At 45.9% G+C, this 14,516-nt stretch overlaps 1 protein-coding gene across 4 annotated transcripts in view; it reads left to right on the top strand.

Annotated features, from left to right (window-relative positions):
• TRRAP (transformation/transcription domain associated protein) overlaps nt 1-14,516 on the top strand; it is a 162,280-nt gene that overhangs the window by 51,856 nt on the left and 95,908 nt on the right. For all 4 annotated transcript variants that reach the window (XM_035131728.2, XM_060283007.1, XM_035131726.2 and 1 more), the window contains 9 exons: nt 334-515; nt 1,602-1,800; nt 3,136-3,264; nt 3,655-3,921; nt 4,936-5,142; nt 7,600-7,758; nt 7,871-8,005; nt 8,197-8,307; nt 9,798-9,944. In XM_035131728.2, the coding sequence (XP_034987619.2) occupies nt 334-515; nt 1,602-1,800; nt 3,136-3,264; nt 3,655-3,921; nt 4,936-5,142; nt 7,600-7,758; nt 7,871-8,005; nt 8,197-8,307; nt 9,798-9,944 (1,536 nt within the window). The remainder of the gene's footprint in view (nt 1-333; nt 516-1,601; nt 1,801-3,135; nt 3,265-3,654; nt 3,922-4,935; nt 5,143-7,599; nt 7,759-7,870; nt 8,006-8,196; nt 8,308-9,797; nt 9,945-14,516) is intronic.

Raw genomic sequence — 14,516 nt, 5'->3', positions numbered from 1 at the left:
CAAGAGGCGTCTGAATGCATAGAAAACAAATAGACAAACCACTTTCCAATATATATAGTAGATTGGCAGCACGTGTGTGTGTGTGTGTGTGTGTGTGTGTGTATCTGACCTCCTTTTGAAATTCTTCTAAACTGGATAAGCTCCTGTATTGCTCCCTCCCTCTCCCCCACCTTCCTGCTTTGATCCCATTTCCCTTATGGTTTGAAGAGATGAGAGCAGTTCTTAATGTCTTTCTCCAGAACTACCAGAAAGGAAACATTAAATGGACATAACTAATAACCCGCTTAGGGCTATTTAAGTACCGCGTACATGTCCTTGCTTTTGTTTTGACAGATCATAAGTATTATAGTGAAGAACGATGAGTGCTGGCTGGCGAACCAGCATTCCTTAGTGAGCCAGCTCAGGCGAGTGTGGGTCAGCGAAGCTTTTCAGGAAAGGCACCGCAAGGAGAACATGGCAGCCACAAACTGGAAGGAGCCAAAGCTTCTGGCGTACTGCTTATTGAATTACTGCAAGTATGTCGATCTGCAAATGCTGCTGTGTAGGCCAGGGATGGAGAACCTTTCATGCACAAGAGCATCACATTCCCTTCTGGACAGCCTTCCAAAGGCCACATGGCAGTGGTGGCCGGGGTAGAGGCAAAAGTGGGTGGAGCAATCAATGCAAATGTTACAAGCGGCTCGTTTCTACAGATGCTCATCCTTCCCCTCTCTGTCCTCAACCTAGACAAGCAAGAAGCATCGCCAGAGTTCAAGGACACATTCCAACCAGGCAGAAACACTCAGGGCACAAAGCAGGCCTAGCAAAAGCTTTGTCCCAGAGACAGTTCCGAGAGAGAGAGAGGGCTGGAAGGCTGTGCTTGGCCCCCAGGCCTACAGTTACTGACCTAGGCTACAGTGGTACCTCTACTTACAAACGTGATCCATTTTGGGGTGCCATTTGCACCCGAAAAGTCCGTAAGTAGAGTGCTGCTACTGTGCGCGCCGAAGCGTGATAGAGCGCTTCTGCTTGTGTGCAGCGAACCCAGGAGTAAACACTTCTGGGGGTGCTGCGTTCGTAACCTGGAAAGCCACAACATGAAGCAAACGTAACACGAGGTATGACTGTAATAGCAATTCTCCAATAAGTGCCAGTCCTTCTGCAGCCAAAATGGTGGCATCGTTGTTCCCTGGGGCTGATGAGGCCACAGGTTCCTCATCCTTGCCCTAATGTATGCTCTGGTTAAACAGAGGGGAAGCTAAGCTGACTTCACTTTAGCTCAGGTGTGGGGGAACCTTTTGCCCTCGAGTTGTTGTTGAGCTACATCTCCTATCAACTCTGACCATTGGCCATGCTTGCTGGGTCTGATGGGAGTTGTAGTTCAGCAACAGCTTGAGGGCCAAGGTTCCCCACACCTGAGTGCACAAGTGATGGGAACATACTTCTTGCTGGTGAGAGAAAGGAGAATGCTGGGTTAGCTGGGCAGCTGGTAAGAGCTCGCTTTCTTTGTAAGGTGTCCACTGGAAATGTGGGTGCTTCAGCGTTATACAGAGCATGTCTTTTTCAGAACTCCTTTCTTAGTTTGATGTTGCTTAGCCTTTTATAATTTACTTTTCCCTTAGGCGAAATTATGGTGACATAGAGCTGCTCTTCCAGCTTCTCCGGGCCTTTACCGGCCGTTTCCTCTGCAACATGACTTTCTTAAAAGAATACATGGAAGAAGAGATTCCCAAAAATTACACCATTGCCCAAAAACGGGCACTCTTCTTCCGCTTTGTTGACTTCAGTGATCCCAACTTTGGAGATGAGCTTAAGGCCAAGGTAAAGCAAATCATTTAAATGAAAACGGGTTAGTATTTCTAGGTTCCATTTCCGTGGGCAATGCAAGTTGCTTGCTTAAATGTCAACAAGAGTTTGATAATTGGCAGAACTACTTCTGTGAAAATGCCAAGCCTAAAGAAGAGCAATAACGGGTGAAGTCAACAATTATTCAACTTCCGTTTGATTGCCCCAATTCTTGAATATTGACATACCTGTTTGCCTGCAGCCTTTCTTTTTTTGGCAGAAGAAGCTTTGTTTCCAGAGGGATCCACAGTGACTCTTGGTACTAATCAGTCATAGTCCTGCCTGCTAAGTTTGCAATTATCTGGCACTTTAGAAGAGGACATGGAAGCTTCCTACTTGCATTGTTATGCATTAAAAAAAAAATCTTATCACTGAAATGTTACGATAATTTAAAATTAATTGCCCTGGTTTTTTAGTGTAGTACAGGGGTCCCCAGACTACGGCCCGGGGGCCGGATGCGGCCCAGTTAGCCTGCCAATCCGGCCCGCGACGACCCCCGCCGCCCGCCACCGCCCGCTGTTACGGCGCGGCAGCGCTCTTCCGGGTTGGGAAAAAAGCGCCGAAATTCCTTTCTGCGCATGCGTATGGGCCTCTCCCGACCCGGAAGAAGTCCTTTCTGGTGCACTTCCGGGTCGGGGGAGGCCCACGCGCATGCGCACAACGGATTTTCGGCGCTTTTCCCACCCTGGAAGCGCGCCGCCGCGCCAGTAAGCGGCCGTGCGCATGCGCACGGGCGCGCACTCCCCCGCCCGCCGGCCCGCCGCGCAATCGTCGCCGTGGGAACCGGCCCAAACGCCGGTAAGTCTGGGGACCCCTGGTGTAGTATATCTTGCTGTAAGCATAGTTGCTGTGTTTCTGTATATTTACTTTGAAGCGGAGGCAACAGCTTGTTCAGTGCCAAAGACCACAATAAAAGCATAGAAAGCATAAGAGATCTGCAGCTGGTTTGCTAATTTGGTGGCACATAATTACAGTAACCTCTCTTGCACATAATTTGAACAAAGAAAGTGGATTTCAAGGAGTTAAGCCTTAGTTGGCAGAAGCCTGATACACTTGGAGAGTTTTCTCCATAATAGTTGAGGATTTTAGTTATGGATTAGCATCAGTCATCAATTGCTTTTAAAAGCACTATTGTAACTTAGAATTACCGGAGGGGGGGGAGGGGAGAAGAGACCTTGATTACTGTATTACATTTTATTGATTTTTTATTCCTTTTATTGTGAACCACTTTAATCTTTTTAGGGAGGAAGACCGGGACAGAAATCATTCAAAATAAACAAATAAATGATTTATTTTTTTTCTGATCTGCAGGTTCTGCAACACATTCTGAATCCAGCTTTCTTGCACAGCTTTGAAAAGGGAGAAGGTGAACAGCTTCTGGGGCCCCCTAACCCAGAAGGAGATAACCCCGAAAGCATCACCAGTGTATTTATAACAAAGGTAGTTCAGCCTAAGGAGGGGAAAAAAGCAACCAATCCCAACCTGGGCGTTGGGGTGGTGGTCAAGTTGAGATCAGTAAGGACTGTCATTTGTTTCCAAGGCAAGGTCCCAGCTTGAACAGGAAGCCTTTGTGGCATTTCCTGGTGTAGAGATTCCCTATGGCCAGCCTTGAGTGGCTGGAGACATTCCATTACCTGGGAAACCTTTGCTGCCTTGAGAAATTCTCCAGCCCTTTGGGGTCTTAAGACATGGAACAGCTATGCACAAAGCTGCAGGTTCCCAGTTCTAGCCTTGGTAGCTCCTAGCAGTAGCTCCTGGTGAATCGAGCCCCTTGCGCTTTGTTTGACGATGCATCCTGAAATTCCTTTCCTTTTCCTGTTTTGGGGTCAGGTACTTGATCCAGAAAAGCAAGCTGACATGCTCGACTCGCTCAGGATTTACCTCTTGCAGTTTGCCACTCTTCTCGTGGAGCATGCCCCGCACCACATTCACGACAACAACAAGAACCGCAACAGCAAGCTGCGGCGCCTCATGACCTTTGCCTGGCCCTGCCTGCTCTCGAAGGCATGCGTGGATCCAGCCTGCAAATACAGCGGACACTTGCTCCTAGCGCACATCATCGCCAAGTTCGCCATCCACAAGAAGATAGTTTTACAGGTAATGTGTGTGTGTAGATTCATATTTAAAAGGCGTCCACTATCTTTATGCATGTCCCCTCCCCCCTCATTTTTTGAAACTGGACGTTGGTGAAGTAGACATGTTTAGTGTGTGTGGATATAAGAAGAGCCTGTGGCGTCAGGCCAAAGGTCCAGCTAGCCCAGCATCCTATTCTTACAATGGCCACTCAGATGCCCATGGGAAACCCTCAGGCAGGAGCTGAGCCCAAGAGCATCTCGCCTGCGGTTTCTAAAACTAGCATTCAGAAGCACTGCCACCTGCAACCATGGATTGTGGCCATGGATAACCTTGTCCTCCATGAATTTGTCCCACCCTGTTTTGAATTCATCCAAGTTGGTGGCCGTATATATGGCTACATATGTACCAAATACATTATAACAATCAATGTTATTATTGATGTGCCAACCATCTGGGGTGACCCATCCACCGTGGGCGATTTACAGCATACAGTCGTACCTCTTGTGAACGCTTCATGTTGCGTTTTTTCAGGTTAAGAACATGGGAAACCCGGAAGTGTTTGCTTCTGGGTTTCGCCGCGTGCGCATGTGCAGAAACGTTCTGTGCGGTTCGCACGTGCACAGAAGCGCTACTCTGGCTGCGGACTTTTCGGGGTGTGAATGGCACCCCGGGACGGATTGTGTCCGCAACCAGAGGTACCAATGTATATAAAAACCATAGAAAAAACATTTAAAACTTCCCTAAACGGGGTTGCCTTCAATGTCTGCTAAAAGTTACGTAATTCTTTATCTCCTTGACATCTGAAGGGAGGGCGTTCCACAGGGAGGGGGCCACTACCGAGAAGGCCTTCTTTGGTCTAGATAGGCTTAGTTGGAATCCAACATGGCAGCAGGAACATTAGCGCACTTCACCTGGTGTAGCCGCTCGACTCAACCAGGTTCAGACCCCCTGGTTGAAAACCTATGGATTATAGTACCTTTATTTCCTTTTCTGGATTTTATTTTATACAGTTGTTTGTGTTCTCCTCCTCTTCAGGTGTTTCACAGCCTCCTGAAGGCTCATGCAATGGAGGCGCGAGCCATTGTCCGGCAAGCCATGGCTATTCTGACGCCAGCAGTGCCTGCTCGGATGGAAGATGGCCACCAGATGCTGACCCACTGGACAAGGAAAATCATAGTGGAAGAAGGTCACACCGTTCCCCAGCTAGTCCATATTTTGCATTTAATAGTCCAGCACTTCAAGGTATTTATCATTATTATTTATTAAAATTCTCTACAGCCCTCCATCTGAAGATCGCAGGGCGGTTTACAGCATAGAAACACAAAAATACCTACGGAAACAATACCCCCACCAGCACAGTTTAAAAGGCCATGGATCGTTTAATTACCAGCAATCAAAGGCCCAGGAGAAGAGGAGTGTTTTTGTCTGGTGCCTAAAGATATGAAATGAAGGCGCCAGGGCGAGCCTCCCTGTGGAGAGCATTACACCAAAGAAATCCTAATCACCAGGGGACAAGTTTGAAAATTGCACCTATCCTGCCCCACCAGTTCTCTTTCCCCTCCGTCTGCCATCACTGGGCTCCTCCCCTCTGAGGGTTATAAGCCGTTGATTAGGAGGGGATTGGGAGCTTGCAGCCTCTCATCCGGTCTGATTACTGGTTGAGCGCCTTCTGAGCAAGTGGCCAGTCTAAAAGCTTCTCCCACACACATTATTCCATGAAATGGATTAACAGTGTAATGAATGGATACGATGCCGGCCATAATGTTCTCTCTGTCTCTCACTAGGCATTAAAATGTGTGCCTCCCCCGCCCCAATATGCCATAAAGTGGCCATGCAAAGGGTTGGCCTTGACCCAAATAACTTCATCAGTGGCGTTTGCGTGGCATAAATTTTCAGTGCACACACAAACCCTCTGAGATGTTCTTAAATGCCAGAGAACACAAATCAATTTTGGAGTGGCTTGTTTCAGCACAGAACACTTCGTAAGGGTACTTTTGTGTTGATTTTCAGGCTGGATTGCCTCTGAGGGCCCAGGGGAGTAATTTTGGTGCAGGACGAGAACTGTTGTGCTCTTGGTCCAGTGAATACTCCCTCTCCCAGCGTTTCTGGTCATTTGGAGCTACTGCGAGAGCTCTTTTGTCACTTTCGAATAATACCCCAAAGATTTGCGCTCTGTGGGCTCAAGAGAGAATTGCAAACCTGAGATGAAAGTGGTCTGTAATCCATCGGCCAGAGGGGCTTAAAAGACAGTATACAAACTAGAAAGCTTGGCTTTTCTCTTTCTTGTAGTGCTCTGACCCTGCTAGGTTTCAAAGGCACTGGTGGAATCAGTGTGTCCCCAGGCCTGCTTTGCACAGCTTGAATTGAGGAGGAAGAGTTAGATGGCTCCCAGCTTCATAACCTGTAAAGCATATTCATCAGCTCAGTTAGAAAAACCTGAGGCTCCTTGACTGAAAAGCAACATTGCCCCACACCTGATGAATACCTAGTTGCCAACGCTGTTTAGCGCAGGAGTGGGGAACTTTGTACACTCCAAGCACAACTTTGCCTCCTGTGCAACCTACCTTCCAGGAGATACCAGGGCCAGAGGCAGTGGGCAGAAGGATGGATGCCTTTCTTACCTTTACACAATGTGCTACATTACAGCCATGCAAAAGCCATGAACTCCTCCCCCTGCCCGCAAGCAAGAAGCATTATCAGATTACAAGGGCACATTCCGGCCATTCAGAAGGTGTGGTGCAGGGTTATTCAGAGATTTGCTCTGATGGGCGTCCCAAAGCTTGGAAGTGGCTGAAATGTGGTGGTTTTTTTTTGTAACTTGGAAAGTATCTCTGGCATTATTTCTGAGCGTATATCGGATTCCTGTATCTCCTGATATCATTGGAAGCACGACGATTGGGGTCCATTCCTAATTCCTCCACCCTCCCGGGAACATATAGATTACATATTTTTCTCAGCTCCTGTACTTACCATTAATTTTGCTCTAGTGGCAGGAGAATGGAGGAAGGGAGAGAGAACTCTCTTCCTTCTTAATTCTGAAGGATAAATCATGTTTGTAGAAGGTATGAACATTATATAGGGAGATAAACATTGTGACATGCTCTATGTGGGGCTGCCTTTGAAAAGTGTTTAGAAACTTGAATGGGCTCAAAGAGCCGCAGACAGATTGTGGACTAGGGCTGGATCTAGGGAACATACGACTCCCTTGTTACAGCATCTCTACTACTGGTCTGTTTCCGGGCACAATTCAAAGTGCGGGTTATGTCCTAGAAAGCCCTTTGCACACTGCTTAGGTCCAAGCTGTCCGACTGGGTTCTGAGATCTTTGGAGGAGGCCTTTCTCTTGGTCCTGCCACCCTCACAGGAATGCTTGGTAGGGATGCAGGAGAGGGCCTTCTTGGTGGCTGCTCCCAGACTTTGGTACTCCCTACCTAGTGAAATTAGATTGGCTCCCTCCTTGCTGTCCTTCCGCTGGCAGGTGAAGTCCTTATTCTAGGAGGCTTTTTGGAACTGACTGCTTTTAATGAAATGACTGGTGCCATGCTGTTTTCATTGTAATTATGTATGTTTAATGATGTTTTTTTTCTAGGTTTTTACCTGTTCTTATTTTATCTGCAAGCAGCCTTGAGTCCCTGTCAGGTAAAAGGCAGGGTATAAATATATATGTTTATATCAATAATTATGGGGGAAATTTCCACAGGTTTACTATCCGGTGAGGCACCATTTAGTGCAGCACATGGTGAGTGCCATGCAGAGACTGGGCTTCACTCCCAGTGTTACTATCGAGCAAAGGAAGCTGGCTGTGGACCTGGCAGAAGTGGTCATCAAATGGGAATTGCAAAGAATCAAAGATCAGCAGGTAAGAGGACTTCAGCTGTTTCGCTGCCTGGTACGGAATCCTTGGCCTTTCTATAGAAATCCCATATTGAGTTCAATTTCTTTGGCTCTTCTTTCCCCTCTCTCCCCAAAAGCCGGATTCCGATATGGATCAGGGTGCCAGTAGCGAAGGAGCCAGTTCCGCCTCATCTGCTGTGAAGAGGGGGCTTTCGGTCGATTCGGGCCAAGAAGTGAAGCGGTTCAGGACTGCGACGGGGGCAATAAGTGCAGTAAGGGTCACATCTCTCCTCCCCCCCCCCCATTTCCTTGTAGACAAAATTCAACTCTGCCTGTACTTCTTTGCATGTCTTCTTCTTGGTGAGCTGTGCATGTTTCAACAAGGACACAGCAAATTGCCGTCCCTTTTCCATGTCAAATGTGCTTTCAGATGTGCTGCTTTATTATTATTATTATCATCCAGGTATTCGGACGCAGCCAATCGCTGCCTGGGGCTGATGCGCTCCTTTCAAAGCCCATTGACAAGCAACACACGGATACGGTCATCAACTTCCTCATTAGAATTGCTTGCCAGGTACTGTGCACTTCTGTTCAGTATGATTTGCTTGGTTGGTGGGGAAAAGCCAGCATCACTGCTCCATTGAAGGGAGATCTGCAGTGTTCCACTTGCTCTTCTCCTCCCTTGGACTTTTCATGGGCAGTGTGGAGTGGGACTTCTTTGCGGGCTGCAGAATGCTTTGCTTCTCATCCCCACTGGGATGCCTAGCATAGGAAGGAGGCAATGAGGAAGACTAGGCTGGGGAACTGTGTGTTAGCATTTCACACCTCCGTTGCTGATGTGTGACTGTTACATCGCATGCAAGTGTTTACTATCTAGGCTTGGAAAGCCTGAGAACGGAAGCTAGCCTTAGCTCTTCCGCTCTGTTGTGTTTTTGTACTTTTTACTTTGTGCTCTCTCTCCCGGAGCTGAAGTGAGAGGACGCTATGATCACTTTTGTCCTGTATACACTGCTTAATTAAAGCTTAGAATGAGCACACCAGTCTCCACTTTGTTTCTGCTAATCTCGTATTCCGACACTGTGCTCTGTAATTAAACTGTAACCAGAGCAGCTGTAATTAAAAGAGTGCTTTCTCCAGTACAGTGAGGCCTTCTTGTTGGTGCTGCCACCGGGGGCTGTCCTGTAGGAGATGATTTATCCAAAAGGAGGTCCAGGGGGCTATTTCCTTCTGCATCTATGCATCATAGGGGTTCCTCCCTGGCCAGGAGAAAACACAAAATGCATAAGAAGCATCCCAGGGCCCAGAAATGGAGGAGATCTCCCAAATCTTGGAGTAGGTTTGAGAGATCTTCCACCTCCACCTCCAGGAGGTCTTCTACTTAGCCCCTTCTGTCCAAACAGGCACATCCTTCCACCTCCCGTGTCCTTTGGGCCACCACTGAAGCAGGTGTTGTGGGGTGAATCTGCTCTTCTTCTGGGCCCTGAAGTGCTTTTTATACATTTTGTGCCTTCTTCTAGTTGGGGAGCAACCCCTATGGCACACAGAAGCAGGAGTAATAGCCCGCTGGGCCTCCTTTCAGAGAAGCATCCTCTGTTCAGATCCACAAACGATAATTCATAGTAGCAATTCCCTTTTTGTTTGCATTTGTTAAACGGTGGGGCTTTTCTGTAGGGGGAATCTGCTTCAGCATGCAAGTCTAGCTTGTCATCTTCTGTCCCTCTCTATACAGCAGGGATGGGCAGCCTAGGGCCCTGCAGTGGTTGGGTTCCAATGCCCATCAGTGCTAACCAATATGGCCAGTGGGATGATGGGAGTTATAGTCCAGCAACTTCTGCAGAGCCCTTTAAACTCTCTGTGTTGTGTGTGTGTGTGTGTTGGGGGGGGTATTGTTTTGTTTGTTACCATGGTATATATTTTTGTGTTTATGTGTTTTTATATTGTAAATTGCCCTGTGATCCTTAGAGGAAGCGTGGTATAGAAATTATTGTTGTTGTTGTTGTTATTATATTGACAACAACAGTCATAATATTTGCTCTTTAGTCAATTTTCTTGTTACATTTCTAGGTAAATGACAACTCAAACACGGCTGGGTCTCCAGGAGAATTGCTCTCTCGACGTTGTGTCAACCTTCTGAAGACAGCTTTACGACCAGACATGTGGCCGAAATCAGAGCTCAAACTGCAGTGGTTTGATAAGCTTCTAATGACTGTGGTAGGTTCATGTCCCAGCCTTAAACAACTTTGTGAGGCATCAGTAAGAAACAATATAATTAAATGCTTAATAAAGTACCCTGTGTGTGTTACGAGTTGTCATGTTGCACCCAATGTATTGATTCATTCATATATATATATGCACCCAATGTATTGCTTCATATATATATATATATATATATATATATATATATATATATATATATATATATATATATATATGAGAGAAGATCCTGAGAATGTGTTGAGGTAAACAGTGTGGTGCTCGCTGTAGAGAACTTGAAATGTCATGTTAGCCTATTTAATTGCCAATTTAATTTGATGTCATGACTTGGTAAATGTTCAGCTTAATGGAATTGATTTATAGTCTCAAATAATTACTCTTGTCTTTGTTCTTGACACCAGGATTAGGATAAAAAGTCAACCGCTGAGAATTGGAAATGAATGCTAGTTTTAGCATTGTAACACTGATGAGATGTTGGTATTTTATGCAAGTATTTTTTTAAAATGTTGAGTTCCTGGAGAATTTTCCTCATCACTGCTGTGAGAATAAGAGGAAGAAGATTCTACTACACTTGTATTCCTTTTCCAACCATCTGTCCTTATTAGTTACCCAGTCTTGCATCTAACAACTTCCTAGGCAATAAGGAAATAAAATACAGTGGTACCTCGAGTTACAAACGCCCCAGGTTACAAACTCTGCTAACCTGGAAGAGTTACCTCGAGTTGAGAACTTTGTCCCAGGATGAGAACGGAAATCGTGTGCCGGCGGCGCAGTGGCAGCAAGAGGCCCCATTAGTGAAATCACGCCTCTAGTTAAGAAGAGTTTCAGGTTAAGAATGGAGCTTCGGAACGAATTAAGTTCTTAACTAGAGGTACCACTGTACAAGTGAGCGAGTGGGATGCAGCACTCTTTGTGTCCTCTAGCTTAGTGGAGGGAAAGTCAATCCTTCACCTCTGACCCTCCTCTGTTAGCACACTCTGTTAGCACACTTATTATAATTTACCTCTGCTTAGTGATTGGTATCCCAGGTTTCTATGCTGGACACAGAAAAGATGGTTCCCCTCTTCTGTGTCCAACGTGGCAATGCAGTAATCTAGCCCCTTAGCAGGCCAGTAACTTTGTGGCTTATTTAAAAGGCTGCATTAATCTCGCTGCCATGCAGTTGTTGTCTGTTGCTGAGGTGGGGTGAAGGCTTGCTGGTTGCAAGTTCTTCGTGGACTGGGGCAGAGTTAGCATATCTGTAGTAACTAAAAAAAGTAAATGGGGACATGCACAGTGTATACTTTTCAGCAAGTGTGGAGGCTCTCAGCTGATGGTATAGACTCTAGGTAGCCTTTGCCCAACCTCCCAAGGAACCTCTTTAGGCATTCACTTTGGAAATTCACTTTGTCCGGTACAGTTTGGAAATAGGCTACTTGAAGGACCACCTGCTCCCATGTGAATTTTCCTGCCCGTTAAGGACTATTGTTGTGGAGGGGAGGGACTTGCGCATGCCTCTGTCTTCTGAATTAAGGTTGGTGGAGATGCAGAAAACGGCTTTCTCTGTGGCACCACCTTCAAATTCTGGTTCAAAGTTCTTCCTTTCTGACATGTACAATGCCGTTGTTGCTTTTCCAACTGGCTTTTGGCTTTACTTCTGTTCAGATTATTTTGGCTTTTAAAAGTTGTTTTGGGGTTGTATCCAGGGCTAGCCCTCCTTGGAGTAGACCCGTTTAAATTAATCAACATGTCTATCTCAGGTCCCTTAATTTTGATAGGTCTGCTCTGAGGAGGACTTAATTGGATACACATTTATGTATTGCGTTTTATAGATTGGATCTTTGTTTTGTTTTGCGTGCCTTTGTTAGCTGCTTTTCAGCAGTATTGCCTAGAGAGGAGACAAGACGCTATAGATTTTATGAATGAACGAGTGAATGTGTCAAGAAAGGCGGCCTGGAGCCCTTGTGTTTCCTACAGGGATGTTGTTGCAGCCTTGTTCCCTTGGCTTTTTTTTCCTGTATCCTTGAGGTCAGCCTTGCCAAACATCTCTGTGGCAACAACAACAACAACAACAACAACAACAACAACAACAACAACATTGACACTGCTGCTTCATGTATGTGTGTAGAAAGGAGCTGGAAAATGGGAGAATTGGTTTGGAAACTAGGTTGTGTGACTGTGGTGGGATGTGTGTGTGTGTCTGAAGCATGCAAAAGTAATCTGAAAATGTGGACAGCTGCAGGAGAGGGAAGCTCGTATCTTTAAACATCTATCCACACCAGTAATGTGTTTCATTAAACATGTTCTGCATCCAAATTGACCCTTAACAGCTGCCTAATGAATACCAGTGGTATGAGCAATAGCCTTACCCGTTGCTGTGTTTGGATGCTAATTGCCACATTTTGCGTTATAAGCATCAGTCTGGAATATTTATTTTATTCATTAGCTGGTGTGTATAGCATAGAGCTTATACTATACATGTCTATTTAATGAATAAAATAAATATCTCTTGACTGCGGCTTGCATTGCAAAATGTGGCAATTAGGCTATGGATGAGTTCATAGTTTATTTTCAGACTGCACAGACATCCAAATCTTGAAAACGCTACGAATCGGTTGACACAATGGTCTCTTTCACAGCGTACCAGCTATGGGTCTTGATGTGCAAGGTAGGACTCCCTAGAGAGGTAAAAGGAGCAGCCAGAGAGAGAATAAGCTCTTCTACTTTGCTCTCATTAGCTACGTTTTAGGCAGGCCCATGCAGAACTTGTCCAAGGTCCGGGATGGGAGTCTTGTTAAAATAATGTTAACAACTCAACAAACAGGCAGTCACTGGCGCCCCCTTGCTGCCGCCCAACTTAGCCGCCCAAGGCCCAGAGCAAGTGTACAGTGGAACCTCGGTTTTCGAGCGTCTCGGCTGCTGAACGTTTCGGAAGCCGAATGCCCCAAACCCGGAAGTGAATGCTTCCATTTTCGAACACGCCTCGGACGTTGAATGGCTTCCAAGGCGCGTTTCTCAATTTTCTCCATTCACTTTGCCGACAGCCCTGCATGGGACTGATTTTAGGTAAATCCTAAGTGGTTCAAAAGTGGAGGCCTTGCTCTTCCTCAGAGTAACGTGCAATATTATTCTCACAACAACCTTGTGAGGTAGGTGAGCAGGAGAATGACTAACTCAGGGTTACCAAATGAGCTTCATGACTGAGTGGATTATGGGCTGAGGTCTCCTCAATTGTAATCCATCACTCTTAACAGGGTTGGGGAGCCTAAGGTCCTCCAGATGTTGCTGGGCTAAGCGCTCATCAACTTTGACCACTAGCGGTTCTGGTTGGGACACAGGCTAGAAAGACCCTGCACTCTTCTCATCAAGTGGAGGGTAGTTGCCATTTCCCTCGCTTCTATTTTTGGGATGGTGGTGGTTGCTCGACGCTTGGAAGACAACCTGCAAATGTTTGTTCAGCAGTGAAATTGGGTCACTCAAACAAACAACTATATCACAGTTCTTTTCTTGGATATGTTTGTTAGACCCCCCTTTTTTTTGGTAAAGAAAGCAATCTTCATAGCAGGAGATGCATTCACATTTCCAGGTTGCAATTGAGGTGTTTTTTTTGAGCTACGATTCATTGTCCTGTGATGGGTGCTTAACTTTTCAGCTTCTTCGTCTTAACAGCAGCTGAACTGCAAGTTAACCTTTTCTTGCAGGTCACTGTGGCTGTGGGGTTTTTGCTTTGATTTCTTTTTGGTACACTGGCTTTTGAGTTCAGCTGTTTCCCCTATGGTGACTTTAGAAGAAAACCTACAGCTTTTTTACATGCCATCCTCTGATTGCTCTATAAGTCAACTGGAGAGCATTCCCATTAAAATTCAGTGCTTAGTAACGAATGTTAGTTGCGCTGGGGAAGATCAAACTGAATTACTTAACAGCTACTCTGCACATTGTCTTCCTTCTTACAAATGAAACAGTATTACACAGCGCTGTAAGAATTATCTTTGGCCTACCTTCCCCGCTCTGAATAATTGAATGCATATCTATTATTCTAGCACTTGTCAGAAGCTCTTGCGTCGTGCAACAAAGGTAGCACACATTGGGAGCCAAATAAAAAAGGGAGTCTTGCTTTCCTCTGCTCGAAGGGAGATCGTTTTGACTGGAGGCCTGTTTGGTATCAGGCAAATGGAATTGATTTGAAGAATGATCAGCAAGCTTGCTGAATAGAAGACGTCTGGGTTCAGTCATTCTATTGTTGGACACAGAGGACATAAAGATGCAGCCTGAATGTGCAGCAGCTATACAAATTTTCTTCACTCTCAGACTCAATGATACATTGCCCAGTGTGGGTTATTTGTACAGCCTGCTCCACTGTGGTTGACAAATGTTGACACTGAATTTTGTGTATAAAGATGAGGAGATGAGCAAAAACATTGGAAGCTGTTTTATACCAGACCAGGCTCTTTGTCCAAATGCACGACTATAAGATGAGGGATACCTGGCTTACTAGCAGTACATTTGAAAAGGATCTAGGGGTCTTGGTGGACCACAAGCTTAACAAGAGCCAACAGTATGATGCAGCAGCAGAAAAAGCTAAAGCTATTC

Source organism: Zootoca vivipara, chromosome 14 (genome assembly GCF_963506605.1).
Source record: "Zootoca vivipara chromosome 14, rZooViv1.1, whole genome shotgun sequence".
Lineage (NCBI taxonomy): Eukaryota > Metazoa > Chordata > Lepidosauria > Squamata > Lacertidae > Zootoca > Zootoca vivipara.
The sequence above is the reverse complement of the archived record's forward strand: the minus strand, read 5'-3'. Positions and strand labels throughout refer to the sequence as shown.